Raw genomic sequence first — 16658 nt, forward strand, 5'->3', positions numbered from 1 at the left:
AGCCTTATGAGCAGTGCTGGTGTCTTTTTTCAACTACTTTGAAAGGAGCTGACTCCACATTTATTAATTTACAGGCTGAGTTTATTAATATACTTTTGTTTTTATATTAAATATTTTTTCTATTTTATACTCATCCTTGATTTACATCTGTGTGATTAAAGAAAACATAAAAACAGCTCAAAATACTGTGGGGGGAAAAAAGAAATAATTCTTCTTAATACATCAATATTTCACTAAGTCATAGATTCCAGTGCTCTTGAGCTCATATAGCTTACACACTCCTTCCAGTTGTGGGCTTGAGCACTGGCAGTCATAAAATTTGAGCTGTCATCTGGCTCAGTATTTCTTCTTTTCTTCTCTTCACTCAATCATCTTCTCACTTTCCGCCCGTATTCCATTCCCTCCGCTCTGGCCTCTCCCATTTGCTGCCTTTTGTCATTCGCTCTCTGCTGCACAAGTGAAGGAGATGAGCGTCTGAGTTACAGAAAAGTGATATCAGTGTGGATTTCTAGCGAGGGTTCCTCTTCTTGCCGCGTCTCCACTGTGGTCTTCGCTGTCACCTTCTGGCACATCAAAGAAGCCGCGCTTTCCAAGGCCTGAGAGCTGCAGGATGTAACCTGAGATTTATTGGACACTCGCATTAGATCTGCTGCCTCACCCTCTGACCTCTTACCCTGCAGGAGTGTGTGTGTTTATCTTTAATTCCTGCAACCATATCACCGGGTTTCCTTGAATTTACAACGCTGTATTATGGCCATTATAGGTTAGGGTTTGCTTTGGGGTAAGTGGAGCATAGTAATATAGTAAGATTAATGCTTAAAGAAAGGAAAAAAAAATCAAACATCCTCTGAAACATAAATAGTACATGAACACAAAAACATTATGAGACAATAAAACTTAATGTTCTCTCATATTAAAGCCACACAATTTCTAAAAAAATGAACACTGTCTCTCTCTGGCCCTGTTGTAAAAAACGACCATGCTCTACGTCTGTGTGACACTTACAGGCAGCTTCATACTGCTCCCACGGAGAGCGTAGCATTAATTATGCAGACTGGCTGCCGTGAGAGGGTTTTGTCTTATTCCCATAACCCCTGTACGTCTGACCTTTAACCTTTGCTCCCATACAGATACCAACCAGTACGGTAGGTATGGGAAAACGCGAGCAGAAGAAGATGCCAAACGCTACCTCAGAGAAAAAGAGGAGCTGGAGAAAGAGCGAGATGGCATACGTAATGCACTAGTGACCCTCCGACAGCAGAAGAGAGAGCTGAAAGAAGAGCTGAAGACAGCTGCTGGTAAGAAAATATAAAGCCAGACAGAAAGCAGATCCCGCATGAGTGGTTGCTCTTTATTGTTACACGTCACATAAACCAGGACACTTGAAGTAGTCCCAAAATGAAAAACACAACTAAAACATGCATGTACCCTCTCGATGATTAACTAAAGTATGAAGACACAGTTTGGGCACAAGGTCTTCCTTGAAAAAGAAAAACATGGGAGGATTTTAGTCTTATTTTTGCAGGATTCATTGGTGTGTTTGTGCAAATTTGCCATCATAATGTATCCCGGCTCTTTATATGACCCCGCATTGTGACCTCCTTTATTATAGGGCCATGAAAGAGCAGAAGTTTCCCATACAGCATTGGTATTAAAATTATTACATGAAACAACATGCTTATGAAAAAAATGTCTGCTATGTGTAATTACCTAATTTCCTCTAGTACTGTGTGGCGTGCTTCCAGCAGAAGCAGAGGAAACAATCATGACTGTGCCACAGAAACACAACTGTATGAAGCTTATTACATTTTAGATTTAAAATACTCTTAAAAAAGTCATCAACAAATTTTAATGAAGCAAAACATTTTCTTTAAAAACATCTAAGTAGTATTTTAATTTTTTTTAAAGTTTCATAATTACATTCTATTTTTTATACAGTGCTTAACAAATTTATAACAGCATCCTTGCATTGTGAGGTTTATGCTGCAGTTGCTGAAATATTCTTTTAATGTTAAATAACATGTTTCAGGCTAGTTGACCTGTTGACCAGTATGTGCAAATCCTTTACTCGAAATTGTACTTTTAATGCTAAAATATAATTATTGTTGTTATCCAGGAATATTCAAACATACTGTTTTACAAAATAAAGTAAAAACAAAAAGTGATAGCACATTATTATCAAAAATATGTTTATACTAAAAGTGTGTTTTAGTAGTTGAATGTTATACTTGGTTAATTTCCAAATACAGAAGTCCAGTGGCTATAAAAATGTGAATTCAGTTTGCTATTTACCTCTTTAATAAATAATGATACAATTTTTTCTCCCTTTTTTTAGTCTTAAACAAGTTTTGGACAAATTTCTAGAATATTTTTGTTTTCTTGCTTTTTATAACAGGTAGTCTAATAAATTTCAGCGCTAAATAAATTTTAAACCCAATTTTTTTTTCTCTTGAGATTGATCTGATAATTGTAAAAACAATAAATATAGAACTTGAGTAAGTGCTTTATTTTGAAAACCTGAATTTTAAGACTTTTTTTTACCATGCAAAGGAGGATATGAACGTATAAATGCGTATCTTATTGTGTTGATCTCTTTCTGTGAATCTGTGTAGCAGATAAGAGGAAGTCTTTCCTGAACAAGCGTGTGGCTCAGTTGGAGGAGGCCTGTCGAGCTAAAGAGGCAGAGAGGGTGGACCTGGAACTTCGACTGACTCAGGTCAAAGAAAACCTAAATAAGAGCCTGGCAGGAGGAACCCTGGGGGCATCAGCAGAGGCTAAACCTCCTGTTCAGGTACCGCTTATGCTTAATGTAGAAAGATAGGCCCTCTGCATACAAAGATTTGTATATACTTCTATACTTTTTCTATATTGTCCAGGCTTCCAGCAAGAAGATCCAGAATATCTACAGTGATTCTTTACCAGTGAATTGTGCCGCAGAGCTGCGTAGGAGGCCACCGTCTGTTTACGCTTCTTGTACTGGAACTGTCATGCAGAAAGCAAAGGTAATAGTGATGAAATTCATCCTTTCTGCTGCACGCAGTTCAGCTGTGCAGCTTGTCGTGTATTGTCATGTTTTTTCAGTCTCCTCAGGGAGTTAATAGAGTCACCGCGGCATGTACCATCATCTAATGGGTTTTCACAGTTCACACATAAATAGATAGTCATCATACAATAGTGCACTCAATTTAGATATTAGTGGCTCTATATGTTAATGAAATGTGAGGCAGTCTTGATGTTTACAAGGAAGCAGCAATAAAAAAAAATGTGTATTGCAAAATGTAAGCATTACAAATACACCATATTGTTCCATTGACTTTCATGGCCACAGGTGTATTAAATCAAGCACCTGTTTATGCTTCTACAAACATTTGTGAAAGAATGGGTCGCTCTCAGGAGCTCAGAGAATGCCACCTATGCAGAAAGTCCAGTCGTGACATTTCCTCACTACTTAATATTCCACAGTCAGCTATTAGTGGTATTATAACAAAGTGGAAGTGATTAGAAACAACAGCAACTCAGCCATGAAATGGTAGGCCACGTAAGATCACAGAGTGGAGTCACAGGCGTGTAGCCACAGAGGTTGTCAGCTTCCTGCTACAGACCTCCAAATGTCATGTGGCCTTCAGATTAGCTCAAAAATAGTCCATCCAAGCCTTACATCACCAAGCTCGATACAAAGTGTCAGGCGCAGTGTGAAGCATTCTGCCACTGGACTGTAGACTGCTTCCTGTTCCAACATGACTGTGCACCAGTGCACAAAGTAAGGAGCATAAAGACAGAGTCCTGACCTCAACCCAACACAACACCTTTGGGATGAATTGGGCGGAGACTCAGAGGACTTCTCGTCCAACATCAGTGTCTGCCTTTGAAAGAATGGGCAAAAATTCCCATAAACACATTTCTAAACCTTTTGTAAAGTCTTCCTAGAAAAGTTGAAGTTGTTATAGCATCAGTGGGTGGGCCAATGTCACATTAATGGTTTCAGAATGAGAAGTCACTCAAGTTTGGAAAATTTAGTGCACCTTATTTTTATTTAATTTTTTTCCCAAAAAGCCTTAGGTTTTCATTCTGTTAGATTAATGTGAACTACTGTTTAATGATATAAGTACGCTTTTGTTTTTCCTGTGAAATTAATTGAAATCCATTTTCACATCATTATAAAACTAATCTGATATTCTTTCTCTAGGAATGGGAGTCAAAGAAAGGAACCTAGAAGGACGAGGGAAATAATGCATATCTGGAAGGGACTTTGGACACTTTGCCTAAAATCTGCCATTTATAAATGAAAGTCAAGACTTGTTTCATTTTGGATTGCTGAGAAACTGCATAAACAGTAATGAAAGAAATCAGCCACTAGGTGGTGGTACAGCTTACTGAATATTTCCAGACTGCTCAAAGTCTGTAGCCAAGTATTTTCACTTTCTGGAAAGGTGCAGTTTAAAATTTTGGAAAAGGAAAAACAAATCAAGAAGGGTAAGTTCACCAAAGAAAGACACAGTAAAAGAATGGAAAGCACTACAAATGTATAAAATGTAGTGTGAAAAAGAGCCAGAAATGTTTAAATGGTGTGGTGAGGGGGAAAAAGAAGACCAAAGCAATGTGACGTATCGGAAACTTTGAGAATGAAAGATAGTTTAAGCCATGATGTGCCTTTTAGGTGACATAATCTTTTTGTTCTGCCTGTACATAATGAGCGCCGACTACTGTTCTATATGTGTTTGTACTTAAAATACTGTACAGCGCTTCATTTCTCATCATAAGTGTGCAAAAGTTTTCGGCACAGTTTTCCAAGGTAATTGGCAGGTATGTTCCTCTGGGGTTTCAGGCTGTCTGAGTTGCTTCAAGTAATCCCAGAGTAAATCCGTAATCTTCAGATGATACCATCTGTCGCAGCAGTCTCTCTATTCCTTGATGTTTTTCTAATGACTCCGCATCGGCTGATATCCCTAATGTTGCTACTCTTTTTAAGTGCCTAAAACTTTTTGTGCATTTTTCTACCTGAAGTCAGTATTCGGGTACGTGCCATAGAGGATTCTGGGTAAAAAACAAAGTAAATCCATGCTTTGTCCTGATCGCCCTCTTTGGCACACATTTAAATACAGCTGAATACTTACATTACAGATCATTGAGTTACTAACACAGTGGTGCTATCAGTGATAGAAATCTATCTTTTCCTTTTAATGAAATCCTCAAATGTCATTTTAACATGTTCCTTACCGAACCTGTGGTCGCCTGTTGCACTTTACTGTTCTCGTGCCTGGATGAGGGAATAATAAATGTGTGTCTTATTTTCCCAAACCATTCCTGTTTAATTAACTTGTTACCAAGCACAGACTGAATTTCCTTCTCATAAAATGCACCGACACATTCCAGTCACTGATGTAGTCTTTTAATTTCACATTGTACGGCGAAACATAATCATACAGTAAATGGTCTCATGCGAACAATGCATAGCAACCAACTGTGTGGTGCTGTTCAGCATCCTATTCATTCTAAACTCTTCCTCATTTGATCTATGGATTGGTCAGTAGACAATACAGGCTTTGCATTACCGCTCTTACATGCTGATGTGCTGGGAGCCAACTCTTTGCACACAATTAATAACGGCCTTCGTTGCAGAGCATAGTCCTGACCATTGATTTTTTGCTATTCAATAAATAAGCTGTGTCAGGTCAGTTCGTATTCAGACCATGGCGACTGGTGTTGGATCTTAAATGAGGAGGTAGAGCAGCTTCAAGTTGGTGAAATTAAGCTTTCCACGGCTTGGAATGAGCACTTACAGAAAGAGATAATAAAGCCAGTACAGGACATTGACAAAGAGGAATGCTGTGGGGAAAACTGTGCGGGCATAGCGATCAATGTTGTGCGGATTTTCCACGATGAAGACAGATGCCGCCTTACGTGATGCATCTCTCACTGATGACAAGCCGCAGCCCTGATTTGGCGCCTTCTCTTTTGTTCCCACGTGGTTCTTGGTGTTGCTGTTTGCTGACTGCTCCGTGGAGTCCTCTGCGGTGGAGCCGATCTCCACGGACTGATTTGGTTGGCTGGAGCTGACGATGGGGATTGAGCCATTTCCATTAGACTCACTGAGCTCCCTCAGAAGGTCCTGTTACATGGGCAGATAAGCAGATGGATTGATGTTTACAGTAACAGAGAATCTTTCCATTTTTGCCATCTGTATCATGGTTATGTGCCAAGATGTTGCTCACCCGGTATAAATCCTCGATGGTCTGGTGCTGCATGGTGTAAAAATGAGCGCAGGCATACTCCAACAGCGCGCCAAAAATGAAGGTGAAACAGATGCCCAAATAAACATCTATGGCCTTTATAAAACAGTTGGCATTGGGCAGGGAAGTGCGGGCACCCATCATCAGAGTTGTCATCGTCAGCACTGTTGTCACTCCTGCAGACAGATCAGAGTGTTGGGATTTTTTTCTTTATTTCCAGCATGACCCAGCAATTAAATCAAGCAAACAAATATTTAGTTTGTCCATCCTAAACTACTCATGCTCTCCTTTCAGGAGCTTTTTTTGGTTTATGCATTCTCTCAGTTTATTTTTTTTTCTTCAAGCAAACAACATCACTGCTGCAGTAGATGTAAGACTAAAGGATCCAGATCTTAGAAAATACTCAGTGTATGGGGATTTGTATTGAAAACAAACAACAGAAATCTTAGTGAGCATGTAGATTAATATGGAAACAGAAAACTTGATGGTTTTTTCAGTGGAATTTTAGGGTTAAACGAATGATTAATTAGTGATGTATTTCTGTATCTACCATCACCAAGGAGGTCATGTTTTTGGGTGTGCGTGTGATTTTTTTTTCTGTCTGTAAACACATTTGCTTGAGTGGGGTTATGTTAACAAGCAATTAAATATTTGTCTCAAAGTTTCCAAGGTCAACACAGTGATTTATTGGTCAAAAATGGACAAAAAGCCTTGCGACTATGAATCTTACAAGTGTGGTGTGTATTGTTAACATATCAGTGTAATGCTAAATAGAGTTATTTAAAACCATCTTTCTTATTTCTTGTATTGACAACATACAGGGAATCACATATGGAGATTTTAAATATGACCTTACTTTGGCCCTCTGACTTCTTCAAGGTCAAATTAGGTCAAGCTTTCATAAAATGCCTTTTATCTTCAAAAGTGATGCTTAAAATTCTACTGCCGTTGTTTGTATTGGCTACATTAAGAAAGTGATACTGTTAATGAGGATTCTAAATATCACATTATAGTTTGCATCAAAATATCATGTCGCAGTTGACCTCTGACCTCACATTACATTTCATGTCTGCCTTTCTTTCAAGTTGATCCCAATAAGAGTTACATCTTTAAAGTATTGTCAAGAGTTAGAATGAGCTGCCTAGTTAGTTAGAAATATACTGTAGTATATTATTATATAACAAGCTCAAGTTAGTCATGTCCAGTTATTTACATGTGAAGGCCCATCATCCATTAGCTACTCCTACAAAACATTAGTGTAATCAAAGTAAATGTCATGCTACCCTTATCTTATTCATGTATTTGTGCACTTTTACTATAACTGATGACTTCAGCTACTAATCATTTGGTGAGTTATTTAGTGACTAAGGTCAAAGTTATCCTTTTTATTCATAGGTCAGAGCCAGAAAACCTCAGACATTAGACATCATAGTTGTAATATCGAGAACAATTATTTAATAATATAAGTATTATTATTATAATTATGCTACAAGTAGGTGGGATGCTAAAACTCATCCCTACTTCATATGACCAAAGAAAAGCCAACACATGAAATCCTGCATCGTGTAATATGGAAATGGTCACTCTATGGACAGTTACCAGAATCATGGACTAAAAGAGTGAGATCTGTCACTGACCAATGCAGGTCCTAGCTGGTACAGAGGACTGGCTGATCCAGAAAGAGACCCAGGACAGAACCACCAACAGAATGGAGGGAACATATGTCTCCAAGATGAAGAAGAGCACGTTTCTGCGCAGTGCAAAATGCAGCACCAGCTTGGGGTAATTTCCTGCAAAAGACGCAAAGAGACATAAAAAGAAAGAGGGAAAAATACAGATTTAAACAATCCTGTGGTGCATTTGTGCTCCACTAGCAGCTGTCATTGGACGAATCCTCACATGCAAAGGAAATCCAGAGAGCTCAAATATGTTACCTGTTTCGTACACAGCCTCTGACACTGATGTGTAGTAGCTCTCCACACTGTACTGAGCCAGCCGCAGTGTGTCCAAACCCTTCACTGAATCATTTCCTCTAGTCCAGTAGAAGACCACATCCTGTAGGTTATACCCCCCTGACAAGACAAAGAGTAGTTAAGCTTTGGCTAGTCTGAAGTGCTCGGTGCAAAGCTGGTTTTCAATGTCATACTCACTATACAGAGGCTGATGAAAATGGTAGTAGTGATGATGATGATGATGATTTATGTCCAGCTACACACATGACGGATACTTAATGGAGCTCACAGTGAAATACTCACAGCTCTCCAGCTGCAGGGTGCACACCTGTCTGTCCATGGGGTACTTAGTCAGATCCATGTTGCAGGCGATCGTAGCTGTGATGCTGTTGGGCATTCAAAGCAGGCATTCATTACCAAGCTTCAAAAACCCAACTGAAATAACTGCAGCTCTGCTGATTTATAACAGGGGCTGTTAATTATTAGTGAACATAAAGAATTCTTCTCCCCTGATGAACATCCAAAAGATCAAAGACTTATATCTGGAGTATCATCATTGTGTCTCACATATGAATTATGTGCACAGTGTTGTCGGATTGCAAAAATGAGGCCAGGTTGCTCGAATTCTACAGCATTCAATCACCTCCACACAATCAGATGATGGCTCCGGCTATCAATCAGTTTCGGTACTCAAGAAGAAGGAAGATGATTCTAAACATACTGTACACAGCTGACCTTTCTTTCATCTGTCAAACTGTCTAGTCAAAATAAAGTTATGTGGCAGTGTGAGCTGACAGATTAGCCTGGCCTGATTTTTAATACTCAAATCTTCACTGCCAAAGGCTTAAGTGTTTGAAGGGCAGAACATACAGGAATGCAGTGCCATACCCCTAAGATGAATGAATGAGGGATGACATTTGCTTTTTAGTCATACCCCTAGTTATTTTTTTCCTTTCTTTTTATATAGAACGTGAGAGCAGCTTGGGGTTGACTGGATTTGTTTTCTTCTTGTCTGTGACCAGCAGCGTGAAATGTCAGCTGTCAGCGAGCGTCAAAAGCTTCTGCAAAGAAATGTACCGAAGAGCATAGAGAACAGTTCCGTTGCTGAAGATGCGTATGAGGCGGTTTTCCACGGTGACATCGTGCAGGAAGGAGCGCTTGGAGTCTGGGATGAAAGTGTCGGGGATCCAGAGCAGTGACACCAGGCGACCGTCCACGCTCACGCTCTCATTACCGGGGAACATCAGTCTGGAATCACGCCAGCGCTGACGGAGGAAGATTGTCGCTGTGTAGTCCTGAAAAGATATAAAACACATAAAGACCCCTGCTCCCTCGTTTGATCACGCAGATGGCAAAAATAGAAGGAAGAGTGGTGTACCATATTGATTTCAGAGATGGCATCAATGCTGGCGATATCAAGGCTCATTCCAATTTCCACTGGGCCCTCTGTTCAGGAGACACACATGGGAAACATTGCAACTGATCCACTCTTAAGTGAGAGTCACAGAAGCATCGATGACTTTTAGAAATGTAAAAAAGCTAAAAAAAATAAATGTCTCAAGCAACTTCATACCATTGAAATTAGGTCTGAGGTAGCGGTTATAGCCTTTCATGAGCTTTTGTATTGTTGGCAGAAGCTGGGAGTCGTTCCATTCACCCCAGTGGTTGCTATGGAATGCACAGCTCCTGATAAAAGCAGGGAAAAATGAAAAAGGAAATGAGAGAAACAATGAGACAAACAAGTGTGCTTGCTTTTTTGACCTCACAGTCACTCACCCCTGCGTAAAGGTCAGGAGGACGATGAGTAACAGGTTGGCAGACATCCTGGATCAGCTGGCAGAGGTGAGAGAGATGTGACGAGGACTAAAACACAAACACATGAGCCATTTTCATTTAATTGGGATGACACAGTTTGACCATAAGGTGGCAGCAACTAACTAAATGTGACTACAAAGCTCCGGGGAAGTCTGCAACGCAGCAGTCGTTCTCACTCGTTTCTTGTTAGATAACACAACAGCACGTTCACCCTGACATGATAGTTTTAAAATGTTTTGGAATCTTGATCCTCATCTCTACTTATTAGTAGCTTTTCCAATGCCTTCACACACTCGTGCTGACACACACGCAAACACACACACACATAGACAAACAATATTTTGTTTATATAGGCATATATGTAAGTCTATCCTTTATTTTATTTATTATTTATTAATTATTGCAGTTACTCATCCATCTGCTGATATATGTGGCCTCGATCACATTTTTTGTTTTTCAGAAATCTTCAACTAACCCTCTCATCTAGAAAGAAATCCTCACAGGAAACCCTTCCCCGCCTTCTCCTTTCCCTGATTGATTTCACTGTCAGTAACAGACTTCTGTCCTTTCACTTTATACTTTCATCCAAACCGTGCAAATCTGTCCTGCATGTTATTGTGCTTCAGTTATCATCAAAGCAATCTGCAGCTAATATATCACCATATTGCCAGCAGTCTAGAAAAGCTGCATTTAATTTTCAATGCATTATTTACACTGAAGTGCCATTCTAAATGACTGTGCGAATGAACACTATTGATTCCCCTTCTCCAGGGGCCAAAATGGCACATAATGTTATCAGGTTGTAGTTGTTTCTTAGTGCATGTCAGGTGACCATATTCTCCTGTTTGGATGCATTTTTTCGCCTGCTGTGTTAATTTTGCGTTACATCATGCATGTTTCCCTTTGTCCTCACATCTCTCTTCCGGTCTATCCTCTTTTCCCGTGTATTGAACTGCACAACAGCATATTGTCAGATACTACCTTGCCTGTATGCGCATCTACATTCAAATAAACATTTCTGTTTACTTTTTTTCTTTTACACTGCTTACATACAAATTTCTAACTCTTACCTGCCTCAGCTGTGCCACTCTTTTCTCCTGCTTTTTATTTCCACTTGGTCACTCTTCTGCTCTCTCTCAGCTATGTCCTTTGTTTCTTCCTCTGCTCTTCTGCCTTCCTGTATCCCAAGTGTTGCCAGTGGCTGAGATTGGTCCACTTTCTTGTTTACTTCTGATTATATATCCCTGTGTGTCTTCCAGCTACCGATAAAGCATCTAATATTTGGTCCTTTGTGTCCTACTGCTGGTTGTTCCACTGTCTATGCAACTCCCTCTGTCTCTCTGCACAGCTGTGTTGATCTCCCCGCAGAGCCTCTGTGCAGCCCCCCTCCCTCTCTCTTCGTACTACTCATTTGCGCTGCACTTTTTTTCTCTGCCCCCCCTTCACATACACACAGAATAGCATCTAGTTTGAGCCCTCACATCACTCCCCTTTTCTCATTCTTCCTATTCTTTTTGGCCCCTTACTCTCTATCTACCTCCTCCCCCTCAATTTACACTGACACTGTACCTCCTTCTGGGCTTCAAAGCTCGACTGTGTCTCATCCCCTCATGCCCTCTCCATCTTCACCTCCAACTACTTCGTTCCTTTGCATCAGTGTCATCATCCGAATTAGTTTCCTCTCAGCTCTTTCTGCAACTTAACTTCAATGAAATACCCATGCTGCTCATACAAAAGTAACAATTTTGACTACTTTTACCTTCATAAAGTTTGCCCTTTGTCACTGTTTTAGGAAGTGCACATGTAGTCCTGATGGTGAAGAAGCTGCTTGATGCTGCCAGTAATAAGGAGCAGATCCTGGTGATGATTTGTCAACATACAGAGATGTAAACTGCAGCCCAAATACCAATACTGCTTGTGTGCTGTCTGGTCAGTCATTCATCTCCAGCGCTGCTGACTATATGTGATTCATCTTTATGAGACCATCTCTCTCCACTGGCTCTGGAGCCAAGCCCCAACTCTAATTATATAGCCTGACCTCTGAGAACCCACGACCAGATCTCCAGCATATGTTCAAGAACCTTTGGGTTATACTTGTTTACAACACTTTATGAGATTTCAGAGATGCTTGTACCTCTGCAGCCAATTACTCTGCTAGTCTGTGTTCCCCAGCACTGACTAATGATTGTAAATGGTCACTAACAAGCTGCTGCAGTATTTTTTACCCGGTTATTTAGTGCATCAGTAACACACTGTGGGAGTAAAGCTCCCTTTTTCTTAATTTCATGCTCCAATGGCTGCATGTCTGAAATAAACAATCTGTTTATTAAACAGTGATGGTGAATGGGAGCTGTGGAATGAACATAAGAAAATCGTGTAGAATTTGCGTCCATGTGGAGAATCGTGTGAAACGCAGTGCGCACATTCCTTGACAGTGAAAGAGACAAATGGAGACGTTTGTGAAGCACCTGAAGGGGGAGGATGTAAATGTTTTATCTGTGTGCTAGAGGGCTAATGAATAATTATAGCCAGAGCAGTGATGTCACAGTGAGAGACAGCTTTGTGTTAGTCAGCATCCAGCTGACATTCTTGTCCTACCTGTGCACATGTTCATTTATACCTGTGATTGAGTACATGCTCCTTTTATTTCACCTACCACTTATACACATGCAAAATCATTGTTCCCCCTGCCTGTTTATGACCTGATTACCTCTGATCACTTACTTCTGGCTTCATGTCAGGCTAACAGAAGTGCTAATGAGAGCCAGTGGTAACCAGTGGATGCCAAAGGCCAGATGAATAACCTTCTGGACCTCAAATACATTTAAATCATTGCACATCTGAAGTGGGTGATGAACACAAAACTAAATTCATACACATTACTGTTAGTAATTTATTCATAACAAATAAGGGGGGAAAAGCATACCAATATGTTGGAAGTGTACCACAGAGTGAAGAGTACAGGAGTGTGTTCCTCTTTAGTTTAATGGTGCAGCATGATTGAATAAACTGCTAGTCTGCAAATATCAGGTAGGAACTAATAATCCTGGGGGGATGAGGGAGGGGCTTTAAACATTAAAATGTATTGCTTTATTAATAACTGTCACAACCCAGGACCAGTTATTGAAATGCCCATATGTCTCGCATGCCAGTTTATGTGTCTGTATATTTAGTGCTTCTGTCAGGGAAGAGTCTTCCACGTTAGATCCACGTATCGGTGATTGGAGACCCTTTCGGCCACCCCTTCAGTTCATTTTTCATTTTAAATGCAGTAACCTAACTGACAGCTCCCTGCTGCCACAGCAGCCTTCTGCAATTCATGTGTCACTCACTTCTTTTATCTCTTCTTGCTCTGCTTATGTTTATTTAAGTTAACCTTTTACAACCTTGAGCTTCTTTTTCTTCTTCTTTCTATCTGTCTGCACGCTGTTCCCTATCATCTCCTATCATCCTTCCAACCAAAACACTTGATTCTGCACTTTGGTTTCGTTCCCACCCCAGTTGCGTAACCTACATCTTTTTTTCTTTCTTCTAAATCTCTTTGCCTCGCTGTCTTTACTCATGCTGTCTCTCTATTTTTCACTGCCTATCAGAACGGATAAGCATTTTGACACCATGTTTCAGGTAGTGTTCAGCTTCTCAGAATCTGCACTGAGGCACCAGAAAATGGAAACGTCACTGCCGCCACATTTGCCCAGTGATTTGCTGTCATGCGACAAATGGAAATGTCACAGGACTGCCCATGAGAGGGACACAGATAAATCTCTCCTAAATGACTGTGACGGCTGCCATGTCCAGGAGGAACACATATGAATTAATGTGGCGTAGACGCCGCTGCTCTGAGTATGCTGTCATGTCTCCCTGTGACTGCGTATCTGCTTGAGAGGTGGATAAAGTGCTTTCTGTTGTTTCTCTCTTCAGATATGAACATTAAATTGTCATTCAACTTTTTGTTTTTGCTCTTTTAGGGCTACTTGCCAAGGCGCTTGACTTGTTCCCTGGGTTTCACCTGAGGCATAGTTTATTGACGTTCTTTTGTGACAATTTTTAAAAATTTTTCTCTTTACATCGTCCTTCTGTCATCGCACTTGTTGATCTCCAGGTTTCTCCTGGCTCAAGTCCTGTCTCCAATCTTTGTCAGTGCATTAGCTTTTATTCACTCCTGTCAAACTCATATACGTATACACAGACTGTCAGATTCAGTATTCATCTTCACTCCTTCCCACATCTTCCTGCCTTTCATGTCTTTGTTGTTAAAGTTAGGAGGAAATCTTTTCATCCCTTTTTTGCAAGCTATCACTTTTGTGATGTAAACTGCCTGGTCTCTGAAGAGCAGAATATTCACAAAAGTATAATTAAAATGCTCTTAAAACAATGCTCACAGAGCATGGCACACCCTTCTGTTTGGGACTGGGAAAGCAGCACAAAGCAACCTTAAGGACTGCTAACCACAAATGGATTTGATCATCAGTAAAGAATGATTAAGAATTTGACTCTCTGAGGATTAGAAGCATCCTGAAAAAAATAATGGCTCGATGGGAAACTCTCACACTGCTTAGACAGCCCAAGAGAACCACACTCTATACTCACAGTTTTGAATAAGAACTGACAATAACATTGAATCAGTATCATACCAAAACAAGCTGTGTGGTTTTCTGGTCTTTTAAAGCCTTTACACAGATTTTCATGATTAATTTATTAAATATAAGAATCACTACTGAGATCTTTTATTTATTTATACATGTTATTTTGCCAACGATAAGCAAAATGTGCAAGCCAACCAGAAGTCATCTAAAATTCAGTCTGGGCTCTATGCCCAAAGCTCAGATGACCCACAATAGTTTATGTTTTGGTGTTCTGAACACAAAAGTCTTGTTTTTGCTTTAAAAAGATTCAAAATTGAAAAGATGAAAAATTAATGTATGAAAATTCACCTACATCAAAGAGGAAGTACACCCTGTTTTCTGCGCTCCTAATTTCATCATTTTTGAAAAGATGCCCAATACCAAACCACAGGCAGTATTTTACACTGTTCCTCTCTCCTGACATCCTCAATAGATACTGAGGAACACTGGATCCAAAATTTCAAATTTGGGTTCATCACTCACCTGTTTCCACTGAATTTACGTGCAGTTCTTGTGTAATTTGGCATACATCAGCCTTGTAAGAATGGCTTCTTGACCGTCACCCTTCCACTGAGACCATTTTAGCCCTGCCACTTCCTCTTTTGTTCCTCCTCTTGTCCAGTTTCCTCAAATGTTTGAAGGACACACTGCACACCACAGTGAGATCTGCGTGTTTTCAATCATCAGTTTGCCAAAAAGTGCTATTTTTTGCCTGTCAAACTATGTTCTCTCTGGCATTTTTATAGACATTTTCTTTTAGTGATACGAAATCAAAATTTGTTCTTTGCTAGTTTGTCTGCTATGACTGTGGTGTTTCTTTTATGTGATACAGTGATATGTACGGCAGTGTTTTAAAACACCATCAAAAAGCCTGAAGAATATTCACGACATCTTTAAAAGAGTCTCTTCTCTCAAAAACAAGCCAACAGATAACCAACATGGCAGCATGCCTAGATTTGCAAACACAAACACACAATACTTCTAGGAAAATGTCCTTAAGCAGATGAGACCTATGTAGCTATGTTTGACTGTAATTCACAACACCAAGTTTAGTGAAAACCAAACACAACATACCAGCACAAACACCAACTGTCAGCACAGTGAAGGGGTGATGATGTGGTTGTTTTGCTGCCCCAGGATGTGGACACCTTGCAGTAATTGAGTTGACCATGCACTCCTCTGTATACCAAAGTATTCCAAAGTAAAATGTGAGACCATCTGTCTGACAGCAAAATCTTGGATGAATCTGGGTCATGCTACAGAACAAGCACAGCAGAAAATTTACAACAGAATGGATGGAAAGGAAAACAAGTAAGGTATTTCAAAAAATCATCAATACATAATTTTTTCTGGCGTCCTAATATGTAAAACCTTAGCTCTGAAAGACACAGTACTTTTGGTTTTACTGTGAATGCATATTTTTCTATTTATATCTTGAACCACATTGTCTGTACTGTACAGTTGCAATGAGAGCTGCACTTCATACATAGTGGATCTATTAGGAGAGCAGTTGTGTCGCTGCTTTCCTTGGGATTTGGAATTCAGCCCAGAAGGAGGGGTAAAAAAGAATAATCCAGTGTGAAATAAGCTGCTTACTCCCTCGATGTTAACATCTTATTTTCTGTCTTTAGCTGACTTCCACTTGAAATGGCTGCAGGGAGTTTTTTAAGCATCTGTATTGGAAGGCATCTGGACTGTGCACAACAACCCCAAATCGTGTTTTGTTTTTCATTATTCCAGCCAATAGTGTGAAATAATTAGCTTTAGGAAAAGACAAATTGCAGCTTGGTATAACATCAGACATCCACCTGAAATATATATATATATTTAAATATTATGTCATAGTAACTGGGGCACAGAAGATTTGGAACATTTTATTCTCATGATTTAAAATATATATATACCTATCTGCCCCCAACCATATCCTTATCAAACTAGCATTGATATTTTCTGTGATACAATAATAATATTATAGCATCATCGTTTATTACACTGTAATGGATTTATTGTAACCAGGAGCCACACTCTCGTGCCAG

General features: G+C 39.9%; 2 protein-coding genes across 9 annotated transcripts in view; one reads left to right on the forward strand and one right to left on the reverse strand.

Annotated features, from left to right (window-relative positions):
* The window catches only part of afap1l1a (actin filament associated protein 1-like 1a), a 30009-nt gene extending 24708 nt beyond the window's left edge, over window positions 1-5301 (forward strand). For 5 of the 6 annotated variants that reach the window (XM_005468002.4, XM_005468004.4, XM_025897804.1 and 2 more), the window contains exons 16-19: window positions 1131-1298; window positions 2613-2791; window positions 2877-3002; window positions 4187-5301. In XM_005468002.4, the coding sequence (XP_005468059.1) occupies window positions 1131-1298; window positions 2613-2791; window positions 2877-3002; window positions 4187-4213 (500 nt within the window). In that variant the 3' untranslated portion in view covers window positions 4214-5301. The remainder of the gene's footprint in view (window positions 1-1130; window positions 1299-2612; window positions 2792-2876; window positions 3003-4186) is intronic. The other variant, XM_005468003.4, reaches the window with a different exon arrangement.
* On the reverse strand, window positions 5005-11584 carry gabrp (gamma-aminobutyric acid type A receptor subunit pi). 3 transcript variants are annotated; one of them, XM_025897810.1, is made up of 10 exons: window positions 11072-11576; window positions 9959-10045; window positions 9756-9868; window positions 9561-9628; window positions 9260-9477; window positions 8486-8568; window positions 8165-8302; window positions 7868-8020; window positions 6213-6406; window positions 5005-6109 (listed from the first exon to the last, which is right to left on the reverse strand). In XM_025897810.1, exons 2-10 carry the CDS (start codon window positions 10003-10005, stop codon window positions 5777-5779), a joined length of 1347 nt encoding a protein of 448 aa, XP_025753595.1. In that variant the 5' UTR covers window positions 10006-10045; window positions 11072-11576; the 3' UTR covers window positions 5005-5776. The 3 variants fall into 3 exon arrangements, with proteins under 3 accessions (XP_025753595.1, XP_005468056.1, XP_019201113.1); XM_005467999.4 differs by having other exon boundaries at window positions 11068-11575; XM_019345568.2 differs by having other exon boundaries at window positions 5941-6406; window positions 11068-11584.
* Window positions 11585-16658: the final 5074 nt, after the last annotated feature.

This window comes from Oreochromis niloticus, linkage group LG2 (assembly GCF_001858045.2).
Source record: "Oreochromis niloticus isolate F11D_XX linkage group LG2, O_niloticus_UMD_NMBU, whole genome shotgun sequence".
Classification (NCBI taxonomy): domain Eukaryota; kingdom Metazoa; phylum Chordata; class Actinopteri; order Cichliformes; family Cichlidae; genus Oreochromis; species Oreochromis niloticus.